This window comes from Colossoma macropomum, unplaced genomic scaffold (assembly GCF_904425465.1).
Source record: "Colossoma macropomum unplaced genomic scaffold, Colossoma_macropomum, whole genome shotgun sequence".
Lineage (NCBI taxonomy): Eukaryota > Metazoa > Chordata > Actinopteri > Characiformes > Serrasalmidae > Colossoma > Colossoma macropomum.
The window spans coordinates 15,346,693-15,369,319 of record NW_023494800.1 but is presented as its reverse complement, the minus strand read 5'-3'; the positions used below and the strand labels follow the sequence as shown (position 1 = coordinate 15,369,319).

Below are 22,627 nucleotides of genomic sequence, written 5' to 3'. Positions count from 1 at the left end.
ATGACTAACAGATTCAAATGTCTTGAGGTTGTTTTGGCCTACATTTTAACTTGCTATGGCATAACAAGAGGTAGCAAAAGTGGTAACACTTTCTTTCACCTTCCTTTTTAAGTTTCAAGACAGCTGAACTACATTACACTAGAATGCCCAGATCATTCTAGTTGTTAACTGGGTGAATGTGTGGTTCAAACTCTGAAGTACTGTGTAATTATTTGGTGTAAAAATTATAGAAGGTAACCAGACAGTCTTACAAAGTTTGACAGTAATGCCACATGTTTCAGCAACAAAGTAAATCAGAAAAAGTACTAGGTAATTCTATGGGGTAAAAAAGCAGTAGAAAGACACCTGAAGACATCAAATCAAATCAAATCAAATCAAATCAAATTAGAGTCTTAGAGTCTTATATAGCATGTAATTGTCTAATACTATTTTTAGGGATCAGAGAAAGTAATTGGACAGTTGGCTGCTCAGCTGTACACCATGGCCAGGTGTGTTATTCCCTCATTATTTCACTTAGAAGTAATCAGATAAAAGATGTAGAACTGATTTTTTTTAAGTGTGGCATTCGCATTTGGAATCTGTTGCTGTTAACTCTCAATATGAGAGCTGTCGCTGCCAGCGAAGCGAGCCATCTTTAGGTTGAAAAATCAAAACAAATCCTTCAGAGAGATAGCAAGAACCTTGTGGCTAAATCAACAATTTGGTACATTCATAAAAAAAGGAAAGCACTGGTGAGCTCAGAAACACCATACAGCTTAGAAGACCATGGTAAACAATGTAGATGACAGAAGAATTCGTTCCCTGGTAAAGAAAAAACCCTTGACAGCAGCTGGTCAGATGTAGAGCAACCTTCAGGAGGTTGTGTGTCAAAGCCAACAATCAAAAGAAGACTTCCCCAGAGTAAATACAGAGGGTTTATCACATAATGTGAACTACTGGTAAGTCTCAGATACAGGAAGATCAGATAAGAGTTTGCCAAAAAACAACCAAAAAAATCATATATGATTCTGAAATATCTTATGGAGAGATGAGACAAAGATCAGCTTGTACCAGAATGATGGGAAGAGAAGAGTATGGAGATGGGAAGTAGCTGCTCATGATCCACAGCATACCACCTCATCTGTCAAGCATGGTGGAGGTAGTGTTATGGTGTGGACATGTATAATGGAACCGCTTCCCTTGTATATATTATTGATCTGACTGTTGGCAAAAGCAGCCAAATGAAGTCTGAAGTGTAAATCTGCTCAGATTTAGCAAAATGCTTCAGAACTTACTGGACAGCGATTCACAGTGCAGATAGACTATGACATTCTGCAGAAGCAACCGAAGACTTTTTTTAAGACAAAGAAGTAGCATTTCTGCAATGGCCAAGTCAATCATCTGACCTCAGTCCGATCAAGCTTGCATTTCACTGAAGGCACAATGAAGGTAAAACGCTCCAAGAACAAACAGGAACTGAAGACCTGGAAGAGCATCACCTGGCATCTGGTGATGTTTGTTGGTTGCAAACTTCAGTCGACTGCAAAGGATGTGCAACCAAGTATTAAAAATGACTTTAATTTATGATTGTTAGTTTATCCAGTTGCTTATGAGCCCCTAAAAATGTGGGAGCTTTGTATGAAATCACCTACCTACCTATTCTAGCTCTCTCTAATCCAGGGTGTCTTTTCCACAGAGCCAGGGGAGGTTATATGATGAGCTCCCAAACACAGCTGACTATGTGAGTTATCGTCTGGCATGTAATAAAGATGACTACATGGAGCAGCACTCTCCGCCTATCCAGCCACCGCTCACCTTTCTGCCCCAGAACCCCTATACCCAACACGGCACTCAGACCAGCACCTTCACCTACCCCACGCCACCCGGCCCCATCTCCTCATACACCTTCCCTAAGGAGCAGTACGTATAAACATGCAGACCTCTCTCTCTTTACCTCCACTCTCACTCTCTGCAGTGTATGTATTTGTTATAACTAATGATATGTTATATATGTTTTTTTTTTGTTTGTTTGTTTTTTTTTACCTAAGTTGGGTACATTGTTATGTGTGAAAAATGACAAATAGCATTTGGATGACATTTCGCTGTCTGTATGTGACTGGACTGTTTTGCATGCTGTTATTATTTACATAACAGTACAATATTAAAAGTGTGTATTTACATTTAGAGATGGCCATCTTCACAGTGCATTCAAATAATAAACCATTTTGCATAATAGGTTTATGCCAGTCTTTTTTACTATTATTTTTATTGTTTAGTTTAGTGTGGATTTTGTATTTCACTACATTCAAACAAAATGAAAATGATTGTATGAAAAAGTGACATTTTAAACCAGCACTTGCATTACTGCTTTAAGACTCTATATTATGTATTACAGTTTTTATCATTGCAATGTCTTACCATGTTTTTCTGAATCTACAAAGTGTACATTCTGTATATATGTGTTTTATTTTATATGAACAGTTCAGTATGTGAGGAGAAGTTCTAATGTAAAATTACACTCCTCCTTTAAACCATTATTTGTCCTCTATATCTGTTTACATTATGCTACATTCATAGTAAAACTTTCTTGTCACCAAATGTGTTTTTTTATCTACATTATAGGGAATAAAGATTATATACATGCTGAGGATAAAGGCATGTTTGTATTATATTTTACCATTACAAACTGTAGTTTTAAGATAAATGACATTATAACATTTCCAAATTCAGATTTTTCTTATCTAAGACTCTATCACATAGAGTTCTTATCAGACTTTACCACATAAGAAAAGTTGTTTATTTAAGAATCAGTATTGATCAAAATGGTGGTAGAAGCTTATAATGCTAATGTCTGTTGTATTAGCAGTAGAGGAGGTAGTGTATGCACACTGAATCTGTTTCACTATAACTGTTTGTGTTCATTATAAATGTATTCTTGTGTCTTTATAAATAAATGCACAAATATTACGTATGTCTTCTGTGACTCGTCACTCAGACATTATGCAAAAGAACCTTGTTTTTTGGTCAGTGTAATCCTCTGTAATATAGCCCAGCACATTATAATCCGGATGTAATTAAATTTTAGATGTAAGATCTGATTATACAGTATTTCATTAAGCCTATTTTCAGTAATCACATAATGCATCTGACACAGTGCAACACCTGGCATGACAGCTCATGGTATGTCAGCACTCTATGTCCTGTTCTATATGTGGTAATATACAGTAAGGGCAATATGAAAATATTTCATCATTACTGTGGTAAATTACGTCACAATACGCTTCACTGAGCATATTGTGGAAATTATCTGTCCTTCAAGAACACTGACTAACTACACGTATAAAGAGAGTTATGCCTGAAAGTTAGGCCTGTTTAATTGAATTTAGTGCAGTGCAGTTTGTAAAACGTAATAAAATTTCTAAATATCTAATAACTAAATATCACAATGCATATCATGAAAATGTCTTGATGTATCGTGGTGTAACCCCTTAAATGGCCAGGCCCTGCCCACAGGCCCAAAGTTGTATTACACACTTCTACAACCTAAGAACCAGTTTGCATTGAAGTCCCTGTAGTTACTGAATTATAACCCTTATTATGCAATAAGCCACACAGCATTATGGGATATGACAGTTAAAAAGGTGTAAACATTTTAATAAAAACAATGTGTTTTTATTCTGATAATTCATGTTAATATGATACAGTAAATCACTGTGAAAGTAATGCAACTAGTAGCCAGTAATTTACTGTAATTTTACAGTAAATGTTTTACAGCATAGGTAAAAGTGCCAACCAACCCCACTCATAGTTGGACACAATAATCCAGCTAGCGTTGCTTTTCACAAGCTTTGAAAATGTTGTCAAGATGTAGATGATTTACATTTCTTTAAAAAATATACAGTATTTTTAATGTCTCTTTCTGAAACATTTATTTGTATTTTTTCAGGAAGAAAGTGTTTGTTTTCTTGTTACCCCCACCTCAGCAGACTGTTACTTTCAGAAGTCTTGACAGAATAGTTGAAGAGGTGAAGTAGGTCAAGAGGGGAAACACTCTAATGCAATTGGGACTGCACTTTCTTATTCAATTAACACTGTACCAACCAGTCCCTGACAGTGTTGTAGCTTTCAACCTAATGCTTTGATGCTGTAGTTTACCATAATATGTATTACCATGTATTACATACTATGTATTACTGAATTTGTATTGGTGTGAGATAAGGGGTGTGATTGTTACGCAGTGGTGTAACATGAGAAACTCGTGACTGAATATTAAGTCTTACTTGGCTGAACACTATAATGCTGTTACTTGAAAATGAGTCTCTATCACTATAATACTGACCTCAACATGGAGAGAAAGATGGACATAGAAATTAACAGAGAACCAGTATTAATGCTATCTTCATTTACTGTATACTAATGATTTAAAACCTCCAATTGTACAAACACTAAGAACTGGGCCTACTGTGTGTGATGGAATGACACAAAAGCCATCTGCGCACACATCTTAAATAATGCATGATGCTTAGGTATCATCGTGTCATCCTAAACCCTGTCTCTCCTCTCTACTCTACTACATTCCTACAGGTGGAGGGGGTGACTGGTGAATAATTCAAGCCAAATCAGTTTACAGAGACTCGATCAGCTCCCACTCAGTTTCTCACTGCCTGTTTACACTAGCTGGACTCACTACTTGAACAGGACAGGATCTTTTCACAGTTTCTGCCAGTTTTTCCCATTGTGGACCTTTGTTGGACACTGAGCATCATGGAACCATGAAAAACAGACTATTAGGGTTGCATGATTTCTGCCTCATTGCATTTTTGCTTCCTCTCTTCCTGCAAGGTAAGAGGTCATACACGGTTTAAATTTCTTGCTGCATTTATGCTGAATGACATCTCCTATTACAGCTTTAATTTGGTGGTTACCCACTGTGTAAGTTCACAAATCAAGAATTGTGGCATATTTTGCTCAAAATATCTTTTTGACAATGTAATAATTTAATAGTAAATAACAATACGTGGAAAATATGACATTGACTCACCATTGTATGGCTCAGACACAGATTTGCTGTTTAACAGTGTTTGAACTTGAAGGAAAAGAATAACACTTTAAATGGCCTTGAGCTGCTGGCAGACCTATGTTTCCATTCCTCAGTCCTGTAACTTAAGAATAACTATGTAATTCCCATGTAATTACTGAACAATAGGTCTTAATTAGGAGTTAGGGTAAAAGAAACAACACTTTCTGTAAAGACAAGACTGACCTACCCAGCAACCAATTAGAAATCTAAAACAGATGAATTGATGCCTCATTAATCTGTCCCTGTTTTTGTGGCAAACATTTTTCACCCTAATCTGTAGAGTGTGGTTGATTACCAGAGACAATGACTTGAATGCTTTTCACTGTAGAATGAAACAGAAATCCTTGTCACACATTTATAACAGACTCCCTGGGACAGTTATTGAATTCTATGAGTAAATGTTTAAGTGAAAATCACATTGTTGTAGAACATTTTCATGAGTCCTTCATAGATTTTTACAGGTTAGTAAATTTAAAGGCTGAGCCACACCAAGTCAACAAGAATGAATTAGTGTTAGCTAAGGCTGACTGATGATTGTCCTTCGTCAGCTAACCTTCACCTCTCTTGTCCTGTAAAAAATGTGCTGGAACTGCAAAGACTACAGCTGACATCCGATACACATTTATTAAATGTGCTTGCATGAAAGGGAACATCTCTCTATAAGGAGGTGCCAACCAACCCCCGACAGTGGAGGTTAAGCACTTTGCCCAAAGGCACAACCGAGTATAATCGGTCAGTCCTGGGACTGGAACCCGCAACTTTTTGGTTGCTGGCTCACTGCTCCTATCGAGGCTACTGGCCACCCCAAAGTGTAAATTTGCACATTAAACAATAAAATAAAATGTGCATTTTGCAGATATTAATAATTATATGACACAAATATATATATATATATATATATATATATATATATATATATATATATATATATATTGTTATAACCAGGTTTATTCATAACCATGTTAGATATTTTCAGACATTCAAATAGCAAAAGTGATTCAATTACCAGGTTTGTAGTGGTAAAACTTTTTGAAAAATGGTATTGAAAAATGAGGCTGTTCTCTATGTGTGGCATTTTGCTTTTTGACTCTCTCTTCATGGACTGATTTGCAATTCTCTCACAACTGACCATGAGAAACTTGTACATTAACATGGTCGATCAAATTGCATTCAAAATGCTCAGTCAGCCAAAACAGCCCTGAGGAGGACCAACTACAACTAATGGTGTCAGACACACCACACAGAAAACAAACAACCGTCGATGCTCACCAACAGACCAACAGCATCCAACAGTGTGCTAGGTTTGAAGTTCTTTTCTAAGCACAAAGAAATGCACTAAATTTACTGTCAGTGGTAATAAATTACAGAATTTCTTCAAGAACTGTGTTTATATTACTGACCCTACACTGTCCTCTCAGGGCTAGAGATCTCTAATCCAGGGCAAGTGGTGTACAGGGAAGCCAGGACCAGTGTTGTGGTGGAACATGAAGCAACCCTGGAATGTGGCACCACCCTCCCTGATGTCTACATCTGGAGCTTCACTAAACCAGGCACAGACACTATTCGAGCTGTGGTGTATAACTTTGGCAAGGGTCCAAAGCTGCAGCAGCTGGCACAAGATCTAGGGGACCTGGATGTCATCACCAACAGCTCCTCTTTGTTCACTAAGAAACTTCTTGTAGCTGCAGAGGGCTTGTACACCTGCCAGGCTCTGTATGACACTGCTGAGGGAGCCAGACTCTACTACTACTATGTGCATCTACGGGTTCTAGGTCAGTAACATAAAGTGTCAGAACAATATCCTTCACATGGCAAAATAGACATTATCTCAACAATATTGCAAAACTTAAGTTTAGATAGCAGATGCATGTCATAGCCAGAAACTTAATTAACCAGTTACAGCATTAAAATGATCTTTTAGTCAAAGCAGAAATTATGATTAACATTTTGATTTCAAACTGATACAGATTTGGACATGGGTGCAAATTTGGTCTGAGAAGTGGTACCAACATCAAGAGGCTTTAGCCTGCAGATAGCAATTAACAGGAGTATTAATGTCATGTATTTTCTAATATATTCAGTATACAGGTTAAAGTTTATTGCCTGTTGCATATTTCTGTGCATTATTGCACTAGAAAGTCTCCATGCTGCTATAAATATTGCAACAAAATACTTTAATAATGATGAATGTGATGATATTGAGGTTATTCCACCGATCGCCGACAGCAAAACAAAACAACTCTGACAGATAGAAATTTCAGGGTGGCCAATCAGATTTCAAAGAAGGCACTGGCCATATCAGCTACCCCTTTAAAACTGCGCATGGGCTTTACTAACTACAACTAAATGAAACTACACTGTGTATTGGTTTTAATAAGACTTTTAAAATGTATAGGAACATCTATGAGCATCTGACAATTCTAAACAAAGTGATCTGTCTATTATCAAAGTAAAAATAGGCAGAAATGCATTCTCATATGAGGTAAGTGAATGGTCTGCTTCAGGTGGGGGAGCACAACATTAATCCCAGGTCCAACCCCCACCTGCCCCCCTAAATGTGCACCAGTGTTCACAGGATTTACAAAAAAGGCTTGGATATTTAACAAGATTTCAGGTCTTCTTAATCCTAACTTTCCTGTCAATTATAAACAGCTAGATTAGAATTGTATTAGCATCTATGTGTATTTTGAAGAGCTGCTCTATGTAATAAACTTTTATCAGTCAGTAAAGTTGCATGTTTAATCCTGTGATGTGCTCCACAGTGCCTGTGTACAAACCTTATGTTCTACTGAGTAGCTCGTCAGCAGTGGAGGGTTCATCATTTTGGATGCGCTGTGGTCTGGAGAATGGAACAGAGCCCATTAGCTACATATGGGAGCAGGAGAGCCGCAGTGGGCTGGTCACTACACTGGCTGAGAGCAACAGCAGTCTGATCAACATCATCTGGGTCACTCGCAACCACACCAGCTGGTACAGGTGCCTGGCCAGGAACGAGGTCAACCAGCAGCGCAGTGATCGTATCTGGTTAGATGTCTTATGTGAGTGAAGGGCTAATTAAGACTATTTGTCCAATTTCCACACATGACACATGGATTGTGTAATACTTGGAGTATTATAACTCTCTTAAAGTCAAAATTGTATTTGCCCATTATTGGATCGTTTTGTTAGTTGTTCCCTGGAATTTCACCTTGGTCAGTCTATTGCAAGTGAAGCAAATGAGATTCTGAGGGCAAGCCTCTTCTCTGAAATGTTTCCTTTTCTACTACGTGTAAAGAAGCTAAACCAACATTTAACAGTGTTAAACAATGATGATAGTGTTATAGAGCAGTGGTTCCTAACCTGGAGTTTGGACCCCCCCTGGTGTAGTCCTGGGGGGGTCGTGAGAGTGGTGCTATAAGACAAATACTTTATAAAAAACACAGAGAAAATAATTGTGACGAGTGCATACAAGCTCTGCTAAAGGGCTCCACCTAAAGGCCATGAAAGACAAGCTAATGTAGACTCTATTATATGCATTTCTATTGGGTTAGCTCCTAGCTGAGGGTGGGGGTCTTGATTGACCACTGAACTTGAAGCTTTTCTCTCAACGCCAGGCTCAGGATTTGTGGTTTGTGGCTAGTACTAGATAAGGAATGTAGGCCACAGTGAGTAGACTCAATATTTGGTTCTTCTGTAATTTTCTGTGTATACCGGTGCATGTGGGGCAGGGGGGCTGCAGGAGAGGTGGGTTGACAGAGAGGGGGTTACAAAATATTTTGGTTACACTATTTTGACACACCAACAACATGTCAGTAAAGTATCAGTAGTGCAGCATCTGAATACATTGAGGTAAATATCTTGATGTACTGTTGATACATTACTTACAGTAAGTAGATGTATTGTTGATATGTGCCCTGTGATAGACCCCCCTCCCCACATTGTGACCCAGGAGGTTAAGCATCTTAGATAATGTATGTGTGTGTGTGTGTATTTTGTTGAAATGTTAAATGAAGTAGACTTAATATGTTACTTTCATTACGCAAAACCTAACCTTGCCCAGCCTTACCCAAACCTAACCCTCACCCTGGCCCTAATCCTAACCTTTATTTTAACCAAAACCCAAAACCTAATCCTAACCTTAACTCTGGCCCTAATCCGAACCCTAACCATCCTATAACAGCTTGTTAAGGATGCTGAGATGGTCTGTATTATATCTGTTACATGTTCAGTGACCTCTCAGATTAAACATCTACAGATATGAATTGAGACACTCCAAATAAAGTGAAAAATAAATAAACAACATATAAACAAATTTTATCAATGCAATTAATTAAAAGTCTCTTGAGAATCTTCTAAATGTGTTCACGGCTGCTACATCACTGATGTGTTGTTGAGAGTCTGTTAAGTTAACACTTAATTTCATCTGAAGAGGACCTCTCAAAATAAAGTGTCATTAATATTTTTAACCGCAAAAAAGGTTAAGGACCCCTGTAATAGAGAATAAGGGATCTGCTCTCACAAACGCAAGGCAATAGAATTGTAGACCAATCTATATTAGCTGTGGGCTTTTTTCCCTAAGCCATTCAGGCTGGGAGCGCCAGGTCAAATGTCAAATGTTAAAATCAATACTTCCAAAAAGCACCAGCTCTTAACTGTTCACTCCTTTCGAGTAGTTAGATTTTGTTCACCTGCATATTTTAAGTTGAAGCATGCTTCTCCATCTTGTCACATTTTTCTGAACTGTAATGATATGCAATTCAAGTGTATCTTTATGCATGTTAATGTGGGTTTTCTCTATTTAGATGGTCCAGACCTACCTCAGGTTGATGTCACAGCTTACTCAGTTACAGAGAGAGGCTACTCAGCACTGGAGAGAGGAAATGTGTCTCTCACATGTCAAGCCTCCTCTAACCCTCCCAGTCAGTACGCTTGGTTATACAACAACATAGAGATCTACACTGGAGCACAGCTCACCATCACAAACATCCTGCGTGTACAAGCAGGTTACTACACCTGCCTGGCCCAGAACACTTACATCAACTCCCGCTCCAGAAAGACCATCACTCTCACCGTCTACTGTGAGTGCTTCACCATACAACTGCAGTCTACTTCACTAATGTAGCCATTTCATTCCACTAGTATTTTCACTTATATTACAATGTACAATATTACAATGCTGTGTCACAAAATCATTAAACATCATAATAAATAATGATCATATCATTACCTCAGATCATACCTGACAAAATCCCACAGAACTCCCTTTATTCATTCAAGTTTCATCTTTTTCAGTGTCAGGAAAAGCAGAAAACATATATTTAACAGAACAATACACAGAAGCCTTAACCATTAAATATAATATCAAGTCCACCTGTTGCCTTTAGAAATCTGTAGATATGTTTCCACACCTCCAAAGTTCAGTCTTAGAAGTTGGTTACATTTTCTTCTTCTTGTGATCCAAGTCATGCCAAACACTTTCAATGATATTGAACTCTGGTCTATGGGGTGGTCAGTCTATTTTTCTGAGAACATCAGTAGTTTCATTGTTTGATTTGCACATTTTTTTTCTCAGTATTGGCTTCTTGACCACTGCACATACTTTCAGAAAAATCTTGTGGATTTTTTCAGATCTGTAGCAAGAGTGGTGCTTGATTTTCTTCTATCTCACAAATATGAAAGCTTTAAGTGCTGCTTATCTAATGATGACAGTTTGGTGGTCTACCAGGTCTTACACGGTAGTTAGGAGTGTCATTCTCCACATTTTTGTATTTTGTTTTTCTGCTTTTCTATTTTTTAGGCTCATATTCAGAGCATTAATTTGCTTACCAAATTTGGTGCTAAATACCAGTACCCAATGACCTATGTTACACAGAGAACTTGTTCCCACAGATCCACCAGCCGATGTTCCAAGTTGTTCCGTCTTTCAAGCAAACAACTACACTGACTTGGCCCTGTTCTGCTCCTGGGTGGGTGGTTACCCTCCAGCTACCCTAAAGTGGAGTCTGTCTGTGAATGGAGACAACCAAATGGGAATCACTAACTTCACTCAGATCCAGCCAGGCCCTGATACTGCTAACAACTCTGTATTCACCTGCTATGGCTCACATGTTGCACTAAATATCACTCAGAGCTGCAGCACCAGAACATGTAAGTATGAGGCCACAATACAGCAGAACTCAAAGATCTTTTTAATATATATATATTTAAGTTGAAATAAACATACAAAGCATGGCATAAAACAATGTAGCTGCAAAAGTAACAGTAAAAACGTTAAAGGCCAAACCCAGTATTGGACTAATTTGAAATGCAAGTGGTAATTTACCATAATATACTTTTCAGTCTAGACTTTTTAGTCTAGGCTTAATCTGGATTTTGGAAACTGACCCTAAAAGTGGAATGGTGGCACAAATTGATATGTGAGGAATAAGTAAATAGCAATAGTGTATAATACGAATGGTACCTGTACTTCCTTTAAATATGGCTCTTATATGATCCCTAATGAAATCATGGCTGGCTGAGATGCACTCATCTTCACATAAAATATGCTGTCTGAATTGTTCTTTTGAAATTCAGTCGGAATAAATAATCATGCAGGGACATGACTTAAATCTGCCATCTTTAAGTATCTCTGAAAGAGTTCTACTAAAACTAAGATTAAATATGATATCAATTCAGATACAGATCTTGTATATATTTAAAAATGCCTGGAAACCAATTCAATGACATCAAAACTATTCAATGTCATTCTGCTCCCACACAAAAAAGTCTCTCTTCACCACAAATATCCTGTTCTCTCAAGGGCTACCCCAAGGAGAACCCCAGTGTTCTGCAAATTCCAGCCAAAATAATGAGTACCTGATGCTGTCTTGCTCCTGGGTGGGTGGTTTCCCTCGAGCTCTGCTGTGGTGGGCCTCCAGTTCCGGGGATGTCCAGGGCGCATTTGAGGAGAGCTCCAACATCCTGGTGCTGCGTTCCAGTTCCACCTACAGTGGCAAAGCATTTGTGTGCCATGCCAAACACCCACTAACAAAAGAGAGCAAGACGTGTGTGTTAAAACTGGGTAAGGACTGCTTAATGTGCAATTTAAAAGAGGGAACATTTGCTTGATATCTTAAAATTAGCAATACTGCTATTGTGTAACAATAATTTAGACAATAAGGTGCAATGTTGAGTGGTAGCCCACACTACTACATTTTCTGTCATTCATAGCAATAAAATTATGTAATGTTTATGGTATGGATTGCAGCAGTATGAAATAAATAAAGTATAGATTTCACCCAGCAATTTTGTTCACAGTAATTGTGTTTGCCAGGAATTCTGAAAAGCCCTGTAATTAGACATATTCTATGTTGCATTTCTCTTCCAGAGACTCCAGTGTTGATCACTGAGAACAGTGTAGTTTCAGTATTTGAGGGCAATGATGTTCAACTGACCTGCAGTCTGAGTAAAACCTACCCTCCAGCTACAGAGATTATCTGGTACAACAAATTAAGGCAGAGTGTGGGTGACACATCCAAGAAGTACATCCTTCAGCGGGCTTCAGCCTGGACCAACCTGACTGTTCGGGAAACAGACAGTTTGGTAGACAGTGGCTACTACTGGTGTTCCGCTACCAATGCTGTCGGACGAACAGACATGCCCATCCTATTGCTGGTGATGAGTGAGTTGATCAAAACAAACATTCAAATTAATTTCACACAAAAAAATGACAAGAATAAACATCTCATGACAACACATTTAAACTCTGTAATGCTTTTTATTCCTTCCTTGGAATGACCAAGACTGAATTGTAATGCTTCTTTGATTCAGGATACCCAATGCCTCCAAACGTTACTATCAGTAAGATCATCTACAGCAGCCGTCAGCGGACAGACGTTAACATGGAATGGATGATCCGGACAGACAGTGTCCTCACTGGCTTCTTCATTGAACGTCAAAGACTCCCTGGTCCTGAAGGGAAGAGAGATATTGTGCCCGTCTGGCAGAAAGTGGCAGTAGATCTGGAGCCCAGCACTCGCAGCTACCAGATCAACAATCTGGATCCTAATGTAACATATGCTTTCCGCATAACAGCTATGAATCGTCGTACTGCTGGTAATCCTTCAGAGATCAGGAGCCCAGGTGAGAACTGATACGATTCTGTGAACCTGTGTTACACTCATGAAACACATCAGCTGTCAAGGTATCACTGACAACATCGGTATCCTTTACTATTTAATAGTATCTATGCCAGTGTCCAAACCCTACATTGTGCTGAGTGATCGCTCGCCTGTAGAAGGCACATCGGTGTGGATGTTCTGTGGACTGGAGACTGGAACAGAGCCTGTTAGCTACATATGGGAGCAGGAGAGCCGCAGTGGCCTGGTCACCACACTGGCTGAGAGCAACAGCAATCTGATCAACATCACTGGGGTCACCTGTAATCATACTGGCTGGTACAGATGCCTGGCCAGGAACGAGGTCAGCCAGCAGCGCAGTGACCGTATCTGGTTAGATGTCATATGTAAGTGTGGGTTTTACAATCTTGTTTGATGTTTTTGCAAGCAGTGATACTTCATGTCTAAAGCTTCCAGTAAAAATGAGGACCTACAAAGAGTTGTATTTCCATAAGTAAATATGAGGTTCTCACATTTTTCTCATTTCACTGAATATATTTATTGTTAGTATAATGCATAATGCATTCGGATGTTTCTTCACATGTGTTATGTCTGTTTCAGTTGGACCAGAACAGCCTCAGATAGATGTCACAGCCTACTCAGTGACAGATCAAGGCTACTCAGCCCTGGAGAGAAGAAACATTTCCCTCACATGTCAAGCCTCCTCTAACCCTCCCAGCCAGTACGTCTGGTTCTACAATAACTCAGAGATCTACACTGGAGCACAGCTCACCATCAGTACAGTTCTGCGGGGGCATGCAGGGTACTATGCCTGTCTGGCCCAGAATACTTACCGCAACACCCTCTCCAAGAAAACCATCACTCTCACCGTCTACTGTGAGTGCATTTTCTCCACATCCTCTTTTGTTAGACGTGGTGTTTTATGTTTTTTTTTAGATCATTCCTGCTTTCATCTTCTATTCATATTCTATTACAAACCCAATTCCAAAAAAGTTGGGAGTAGTCAAATTCCAATTGAAAACAGAAATCTGTGATTTATAAATCCACTTTGCCCTGTATGTGAACAAAATATGTAATATGATATGTAATGTTTTATCTTATCAACTTTATTATTTTTCATAAATATATGCTCATTCTGAAATTAATGTCTGCAACTTGTTCCAAAAAACCTGGGACAGGGGCACTTTAAGACTAGGAACATTGGGAACTGTTTAAAAATCTTAAACAGGTGAAGAGGTGATGCTATCATGCTTGGATATAACAGGAGCATCCAGGAAAGGTCTAGTCCCTTATGAGCAAGGATGGGTTGACACTTGGCAAATTACCAAAAAAGCATTAGCAAATAGTCCAACAGTTTAATAATAACATTTCACCCTCTACAGTGCATAATATCATGAAATATTCAAGAAATCCAGAGAAATGTGTGTGTAAAGGAAAAGGTTTAAAAACTACAAATTAATAACAGTGACCTTAAACCTCTCAGATGGCACTGCATTAAAAAATGGAATGTTGTAATTATCACCATGTGGGCTCGGGAATACTTTGATAAACCGTTGTCAATAAACACCGTCCGTCACTGCATCCACAAATGCATGTTAAGACTCTACTATGCACGGTGGAAGGTATATATCGATGATGTCCAGAAATGCTGCTGACTTTATGGCATGGTTGTGTATTAATGGGTAACTTGCACAACTGTAAAAGTACCATTGACACTGAGCACATTTTGGAGCAACGCATGCCTTTTAGATGCCGTCTTTTTCAGGGACGTCCATGTTTATTTCAACATGACAACACCAAGCCTCATTTTGCATGTGTTACAACAGCATGACTGCATAATCAGAGAGTGCAGGTGCTAGACTGACCTGCCTGCAGTCCAGAACTGTCTCCCTTTTAAAATATGTGTTTTATTAAGCTCAACTTATGACAGCAAAGGCCCTGTGCAGTTGCACAGCTGACGACTGTCAGATGACAGTACAACAGAAAAATGGCAAAAAAATTCCACTTTCAAAATTGGATCAGTTGGTGTCTTCAGTCTCCAAACAGTTATTAAGTTTTGTGGTGTAACACAGTGGTAAGCATATGTCTGCCCCAATGTTGCAGGCATCAAATTACAATGAGTGTGTATTTACAAAAAATTATGACCCTCATAAGGTAAAACATCAAATATATTGTTTTTGTATTATTGTCAGTTTAATACAGGTCAATACATACAGGTCAAGAATTTACTGTTTTTATTGGCTTTTCACATACTGTCCCAACTTTACTGGAACTGGGTTTGTACTTATTAAGCTATTTCGCTTTAAAACTTGATATAAACCACTAATCAGCCTTTAGTCCTCTGTTTTTTGGTTCTATCCACCATGATGAATGCCAACTGCTTGATCTCACCTTGTTTTCACACTCGAATTCAGAAGCATTGCTCATCTAATATTACTTAGCAGATCTGATCCTATGCTTTCTTTTATCATTTTTAACCCAACATGCTCTTGTAAAATTAAGACCACCCCAGAAGTAACAGAAGGCACTCCCAGACTTGCCCTCCACACTTGCTTCAGTCCCTACTGTCACAAGAACACACAAGATAGGTTTTGATTTTTTAAGGGAGGAGGTACACAAACTGCCCGTGTCATGAGTTGCATTTTGATTTGATACAGACATCGAAGACAGGAACTTATGCAAGTCTATGTGAAATTGCTATAATTGTAAGTTTTGAATGTAACAGCTAAACACACTGATATACTGTGTACTTATAGCCATATGTGATCACTTATCTTTGTGCTTGCTGATTGTAAATGATTTCAGTGCACTACAGTCTCTTGGGACAAAAATGAATGCTCACTAACATTGCCTAATTTCACAAAAACATTCTGTCTCAACTCCATGTTTGCAAATGTTCAAGGGTTAAGGATTAGTTTAGGAGGATGAAAGGGAAGCCATAGAGAAAAAGAAACAGAAGTGGGAGTCTTTGAAGCCCAAATCTCCATTTAATTTCATGAAAACAGAGCAAACGTTTACACATATTACACGTGTTTAACAATCTCAATTACAGTACATTGGAAACTGCTGTTTATATGGTGAACTACAAAAGTACGTATTTCAGTGGGAGCTAAAGCCCAGAAGAGTTATACATAGAAGAGTGGATCACTCTCCAAAATGTGTAAAATCACAGAAGATCAAGTTTAACTGCTCAAGGAACATTACAAGAGGGAGACAAAGGTAACTGTCAAATTCATGCTAATGAATTGCGCTGCAGATGTTAAGGTTCTGGGAAAAAAACCCTGGAAGATGCATGTACAGTCCCCACTGGCATCAGAATGAGAGAGCTGTGGCAGAGAAAATCTGAGCATATGCACCCAAACCATTAGGAGAAACTCCAGGAGAGAGAAGTTGAGTGCTGAGCTGTGACCGTAGGTCTGAGAAATTACTTCTTTTGAAAAGTCAGGTGAAAGGGCAACATTCGGTTCTCTGATGCAAGCAGCAATTGAATAGTCTGAAGAAGAAGAAGAGGTTTCCAGTCACCTCTGCTAGGAGTCACACGCACAGTGCTGCAGAAGATCTGCAACCCATTTTATCTCTGTAGGTACTACATGACAGGAAGAACTACCCAGAGCCTCACAGAGAACAGCGTAAAGAGGTGTTCCCCTGAGAGACTGGTGCTTTGCGATAATGAGGGAAGGCTGATTTGCTACACTTATGGAAAGCCATAACATCCCTTCCCAACAACATTCCCCTAACAACAATCTATGGGACAGCAGTTATGCCTCAGTTCTACGACTCATATCACCAAACAGACTAACTGCATTTCAGCTGCAGTTCAGCCAATATAAACACTTAGCTCAGCAGTTCATGAACTGATTCCAAGAATGAATGAACAATGAACGCCAAGTGTCTAGTTCAAGCAAATAGGTAGGTTTAAAATACCTTTTTTCAATATTTCAAGTATTCATGTAATATTTCAAGGTGTACTCCAAGTGCCTATATTTTGCTGTTGATGTTTTGAATAAACAATGGCCAGTTCAGGTTAAAATATTATTCAAAAATGAAATAAAAATGTAGGCGTTCTCTTGCCCACTGATTTGTTGAGATTGTTTAATATGGCCCTTTTAGAGGTTGAGTTTGACACCCTCAACCCTCAACCCTCAAATACTATGCTGTTTGGTCTCTGCAATGCTCCAGTGACATTTGAGAACCTAAGGGACACAGTCCTTGGGGATGCTATTACATATTCTGATGGGTAAAGCTAAAAATGCTGTGACTGATACAATTATACCAGTGCAACATCCACTCCAACTGCCACTACCGCTATTGTTTAGTGTTAATGCTGCACTGAGACTGATCCTCCATCCAAAATAGTATATTTATGTGGTAGGCATACCAGATAAAATAGCCAGTGAGTGTAGGTACACGGTAGTTATAGCTAATAGACTGACAACTGAAATACAACAAGTGTATTTTAAGTGTGTAATGAGAGGTGGGTCAAAAACACTGCACATTCACATAGATATCTTGTTCTCTCAGATCCACCAGATGGCGTTCCAACTTGTTCTATCCTCCCAGTGAACAACTACACTGACCTGGCCCTCTTCTGTTCCTGGATGGGAGGCTACCCTCCAGCTACTATGAAATGGAGTCCATATGTGAAAGGAGACAACAGAGAGGGATTTTCTAATGTCACTTTGATCCAGCCAGGCCCTGATACTGCTAATAACTCTGTATTCACTTGCCATGGGTCACATGTTGCTCTAAATATTGCCCAAAACTGTAGCACCAGGACATGTGAGTATGTGATCACTATCAACCATGAGTTCATAGCTGATAACTTCCTATTCTTCTAGGATAAATTAATTTCAAGCATACATTTAATGCATTTATTAAGAGAAAAGTTATAAATATCAACTTTAAACTGTCTAAACAAACAAACAAATTAACAATACATACTAATTTGCTTACAGTAGAACTCCTAGACCTGTGCTCTTTAGTGTAAATATGCTGTTGTTCCCAGGGCTGCCCCATGGAGAACCTCAGTGTTCTGCATATGCGACTCGCAATAATGAGTACTTGATGCTGTCCTGCTCCTGGGAGGGTGGTTTGCCTCGGGCTCTGCTGTGGTGGGCCTCTGATTCAGGGGACGTGCAGGGCACATCTGAGGAGAACTCCAACATTCTGATCCTGCGCTCCAGTGCCACCTACAGTGGCAAAGCATTTGCATGCCATGCTAAACATCCATTGGCTAAAGAAAGCAAACAGTGTGTGTTAAAACTGGGTAAGGAGTGCTCAGGAGGAAGCATTTTGTTGACATGTATACATTGCTATGAACAGAGAAAGAAACACCCTTTATTATGTCTCTGTTGCTTGTTCCTTCCCTTTTCGAGTAATTGAAGATGTGGTACACAGTCTTCTCATATGGCTCTTCCTTCCAGAGGCTCCAGTGTTGATGACTCAGCGCAGTGTGGTTTCTGTCTATGAGGGTAATGATGTCCTGCTCACCTGCATTCTGAGCAAAAACTATCCAGCAGCCACAGAGGTCACCTGGTACAACAACTTAAAGCAGAACGTAGGTGAAACACCCAAGAAGTACGTCCTTCAGCAAGCTGCAGCCTGGTCTAACCTGACAGTGCGAGAAACAGACAGCATGGTGGACAGTGGCCAGTACTGGTGTTCTGCTAAAAACGCTGTCGGAGGAGCAGAGATCCCTGTCAAATTGGTGGTGATGAGTGAGTGCACAGCAAACAGACGCATTAACATAGAGTTACATACAAAATGTCCTTGCTCTTGATCAGCTTGATCTTACACTGAAAACATGAGAGAAATCGTATCTTTCGGTGAACCAAAATTATTTTTAAAAATAAGAAAAAAAATCTGAAGAAAAAAACATTTTTTACTTAAAAACACATTTTCTTTTCAAAACCCTGGATTTAACATGTTTCCTTTGCCAAGACAACAGCACTAAGGGTCCTTCTTTAATGATGGATGAGATAAATGGAGTGAGAACATTCCTTCTTCCAAATGTCTTGAGATCATTCAAAGTCCTTTATGCATGCTTGATGACCCTCTTCTTTAGCTCAACCCTCAGGTTTCAGAGGGGTTAAGGTCAGAGGACTGTTATGGTAATTCCAAAAGTTTAGTTCTGTGGTCAGGGAACCATTTCTATTTGGATTTGGAGATATATTTTTAATGTAAGATCAAACTTATTAAAAGCAAAGACCTTATTACATAGTGCATGTTGCTCTTATTTAGTTATTGAGGGCACTGTACATGTATTTGAAGGAGGTGATGAAAACCAGCAGCTGCTAAAACCATATGAATGAACACATTTCTTCAGGTTACTGTTTTTTTCAAGATTTATGGATCTATAGTATTTGAAATGGTACCTCATAATTATTAATTTTATGGTAAATGAAATAGCACAGTAACACAATTTTAAAACATCATACCTCATTGAATGACTTTTGTTACTGATTTTCATTTGATTCAGGGTACCCAATGCCTCCAAATGTCACTATCACTAAAATCACGTACAGCAGCCATCAGCGGACAGATGTTACTGTGGAGTGGCTGATTCAGGCAGATGCAGACCTCACTGGGTTCTTCATTGAGCTTCAGAGGCTCCCTGGTCGTCTAGGGAAGAGTGACATTGTTCCTCTCTGGCAGAAAGTGGCAGCAGATCTAGAGCCCAGTGCTCGCAGCTACCAGATCAATAGTTTGGATCCTACTGGCAAATACGCTTTCCGTGTAACGGCTGTAAATCGCCGTACCATCGGACATCCTTCAGAGATCAAGAGTCCAGGTGAGAGGAAAAAAAAGTGAGACACAATATACACATCAAGGTTTTGTGAACTCGTTAAAAGGCCAGGGCCTGCTGCGCCGGAAGTCCATTTTTCAAAATGTTTGTAAAAAAAAAAAAGCTTTCTTTTTGGACTCTTGTCTCACAACATCCTACAAGTAGTACAGCTCTGCCATGAATGTACAAAATACACATTTTAGGCCTTTAGAGGCATTAAACTCTTTAGAAGTCTGGTTACTATCAGCATCACTGTGGACAATTCTGACTCTGACTAAGTTTCACACTAGACTACCCTGAATGATTTTGTTGACATTGTAAGAAATGAATTATGTGGAAATTTTGAAAAATTTGTGGAATTCCTCTTTAAGGAGTGCACCCCCCATTTTCCTCTACATTATATCATCTCTTGTGAGCTCAGCTCGTAAGTGCTACACTATTTCCAAACTTATGTACAGTACAGTGCACCTGATTTATATTAATATATCATGGAGATTTTACTTTTATTGCACCAAAAAACAGGCATTAGAGGACAACGCTGTAATTTTTTTCACAGCAGAATTACAATAAACATACAGAAATATCTATGCTGTCTTCCAGCTCTTCCAGGCTTTAACGCATACCCTTCTGTGATTGGAGCAGCCATCGGAGGTATGCTTGTGGCAACAGTAGCAACTGTGCTGATCTTCCTTTATGTGCTGAGGAACCGCAACAACATCCCACGTAAGTCTCTAAATCTAATGCAGAGTGATATGTGCCAACTGTGACACTATCATTGTACATTAATTTGCTTTTCAAATTTGCTTTTACAGGTCTTCATGACATGATATTTGGCAGGTAAATAATATCATTATGACGATTTTTCCATTTTTAACTTCATCATACATAGTATGAAGATTTGCATTAAAATGCTCATCTATTCTGCACCTAGTGTAAAAGGTGATGTATCTACTAAGTAATACACATATAAATGTTTTATTCTTGATATATTTGTCTTGAAATGTCTTTGGTTACTCAGGCAAAACAGCCAGTCCAGAGAAAATATTAACTTCCCTGAGGACGAGGTTGTTGGAGGAGCAGAAGAAGGAGGCAGAGCAGAGATGAGACCAGGTACAGGTCAATTACAGGTGTTTTTAGCCATCATTCAAATGAGGATTAATAGTCACACAGATCATCCTTTACTTTCAGTTTAATACTAATCTGACAATCCTAATCTTTCCTAGGAACATCTGTAACACTGCCAAGATCTGCAATGCCTGCAAACCTGCCTCCACAGATAAAGCAGCCAAAGTGACCATAATGGACATTCCCTTGAGCTGGAGCTTTTGAACACAAAGCAAATCTTCAATCATCAACTGACACAGAAACACAAAAAGTGGAATATTTTTTGCACTGGGGACTTTAGAAGTAGGACCTAACAATCTTTTTTATACTTACAGGAGGTACTTTTATACAATCCCTCCTGCAGTAACAAAAGATTCATTTAAAAATTAATTTCATGTCAAATCTTAAAAATACAAATAGTTTATAGACTAAGCTTAACAAGCCAGCAAGTGACTTTCTGCTTTATTTAATCACGGGATGTATCAAGATTAGAATACTACACCAGCACCACAATATACCATAATGAACAACTAATTAACAAAATAAAAAAACTATTTTTTATATAATTACAATGTACAATTAAAAAAATGGCAACTTTACAGGAGAGGGCAAAAACATTCTTTTGTGTTATTTATCCATTTATCATGAAATTTTCACACCACATAAAGGTCAACTGCTGTGTTCAATGTAGAAAAATGAAAATACTTGATTTTTTTGGAAATCATGATATTCTGAAAATGTTAGAAAATAGCAATTATGCTGGAGGAACTGAGACTGAGGGGGAAATGTGAGTGTTTTACTCAACTGTTGATGAACATGATGCACAGAATGATGATCTGAATGTCAAAACACCATATATGGACTCCTAATATGTCTTTACAATACCTGAATATTTTCATATCACTGTAATTGCACTAAAATAAAAAAATGCTGCTGGAATTTGGAAAAAATAATTACTATTGTTTTTTATTTTTATTTATTTAGTGTTTTACTGAATGGCACTTGTATGAGAAAACAGGTAGTGTACCACATAATGTTGATCAAAATATTCAAGCAATGTGTCTAAAAACTATCCAAGACATCCACAATCCACAAGGTAAGTGTTACAAAGAATAAAGGTATGAAAAGAATGGAAATCAGCAAATACAGCCCATCTCTGCCAAGCATACATCATGACATAATGATGTTTGTTATTATGATGAATTATATTAAATCACATACATCACGTCAACTTATAAAAATACCTCTTTGTGGTAGATGTTTCCTGGTGCTTATGTTCCCAATGCTGTAATCACAGTATAGAACAGACCAGAACAGAAGTGCTCTTTTACAATCTTGATCTCATGTTCATCTTTTGCTTTTATATACTGTGCCAAAAGTCAGAGACCACCCTTTCCTTTATTCAATTTCTAGTCAAAATATTCATGAAGTATAAATTATTCATTTTTCAGTATCAGAAAAAAAAAGTATATCAAATCTATCCGTATTTCATTTCAACCCCTCTACACTTTGATTAAGCTCTGCTCTTGTGTCAGATCTGAAAAATCCACAGATGTTTCTGTCCGTCCTTCCACTGTGAGAAGA

At 38.5% G+C, this 22,627-nt stretch overlaps 2 protein-coding genes across 2 annotated transcripts; both read left to right on the top strand.

The window, feature by feature from the left end:
• Nucleotides 1-4,722: 4,722 nt before the first annotated feature.
• On the top strand, nt 4,723-13,170 carry LOC118820538 (V-set and immunoglobulin domain-containing protein 10-like 2). Its single transcript, XM_036588902.1, has 8 exons — nt 4,723-4,821; nt 6,478-6,831; nt 7,822-8,097; nt 9,841-10,116; nt 10,928-11,185; nt 11,838-12,098; nt 12,405-12,698; nt 12,848-13,170. The coding sequence occupies exons 1-8, from the start codon at nt 4,752-4,754 to the stop codon at nt 13,168-13,170; spliced, it is 2,112 nt and encodes a 703-aa protein (XP_036444795.1). The 5' UTR covers nt 4,723-4,751.
• A 28-nt stretch (nt 13,171-13,198) lies between these two features.
• LOC118820537 (V-set and immunoglobulin domain-containing protein 10-like 2) lies at nt 13,199-21,281 on the top strand. Its single transcript, XM_036588901.1, has 10 exons — nt 13,199-13,541; nt 13,756-14,031; nt 17,677-17,934; nt 18,161-18,421; nt 18,579-18,872; nt 19,634-19,945; nt 20,540-20,662; nt 20,752-20,776; nt 20,958-21,049; nt 21,163-21,281. The coding sequence occupies exons 1-10, from the start codon at nt 13,199-13,201 to the stop codon at nt 21,231-21,233; spliced, it is 2,055 nt and encodes a 684-aa protein (XP_036444794.1). The 3' UTR covers nt 21,234-21,281.
• The last annotated feature ends 1,346 nt before the right edge of the window (nt 21,282-22,627 follow it).

Coding starts and splice junctions, on each gene's coding strand:
- LOC118820538 (XM_036588902.1), top strand. CDS start 4,752: ATGAAAAACAGACTATTAGGGTTGCATGATTTCTGCCTCATTGCATTT. Junction 6,832..7,821: donor TGTGCATCTACGGGTTCTAG/GTCAGTAACATA, acceptor TGTGCTCCACAG/TGCCTGTGTACAAACCTTAT. Junction 12,099..12,404: donor GACGTGTGTGTTAAAACTGG/GTAAGGACTGCT, acceptor TTTCTCTTCCAG/AGACTCCAGTGTTGATCACT.
- LOC118820537 (XM_036588901.1), top strand. CDS start 13,199: ATGAAACACATCAGCTGTCAAGGTATCACTGACAACATCGGTATCCTT. Junction 20,663..20,751: donor GAACCGCAACAACATCCCAC/GTAAGTCTCTAA, acceptor TTGCTTTTACAG/GTCTTCATGACATGATATTT. Junction 21,050..21,162: donor CAGAGCAGAGATGAGACCAG/GTACAGGTCAAT, acceptor AATCTTTCCTAG/GAACATCTGTAACACTGCCA.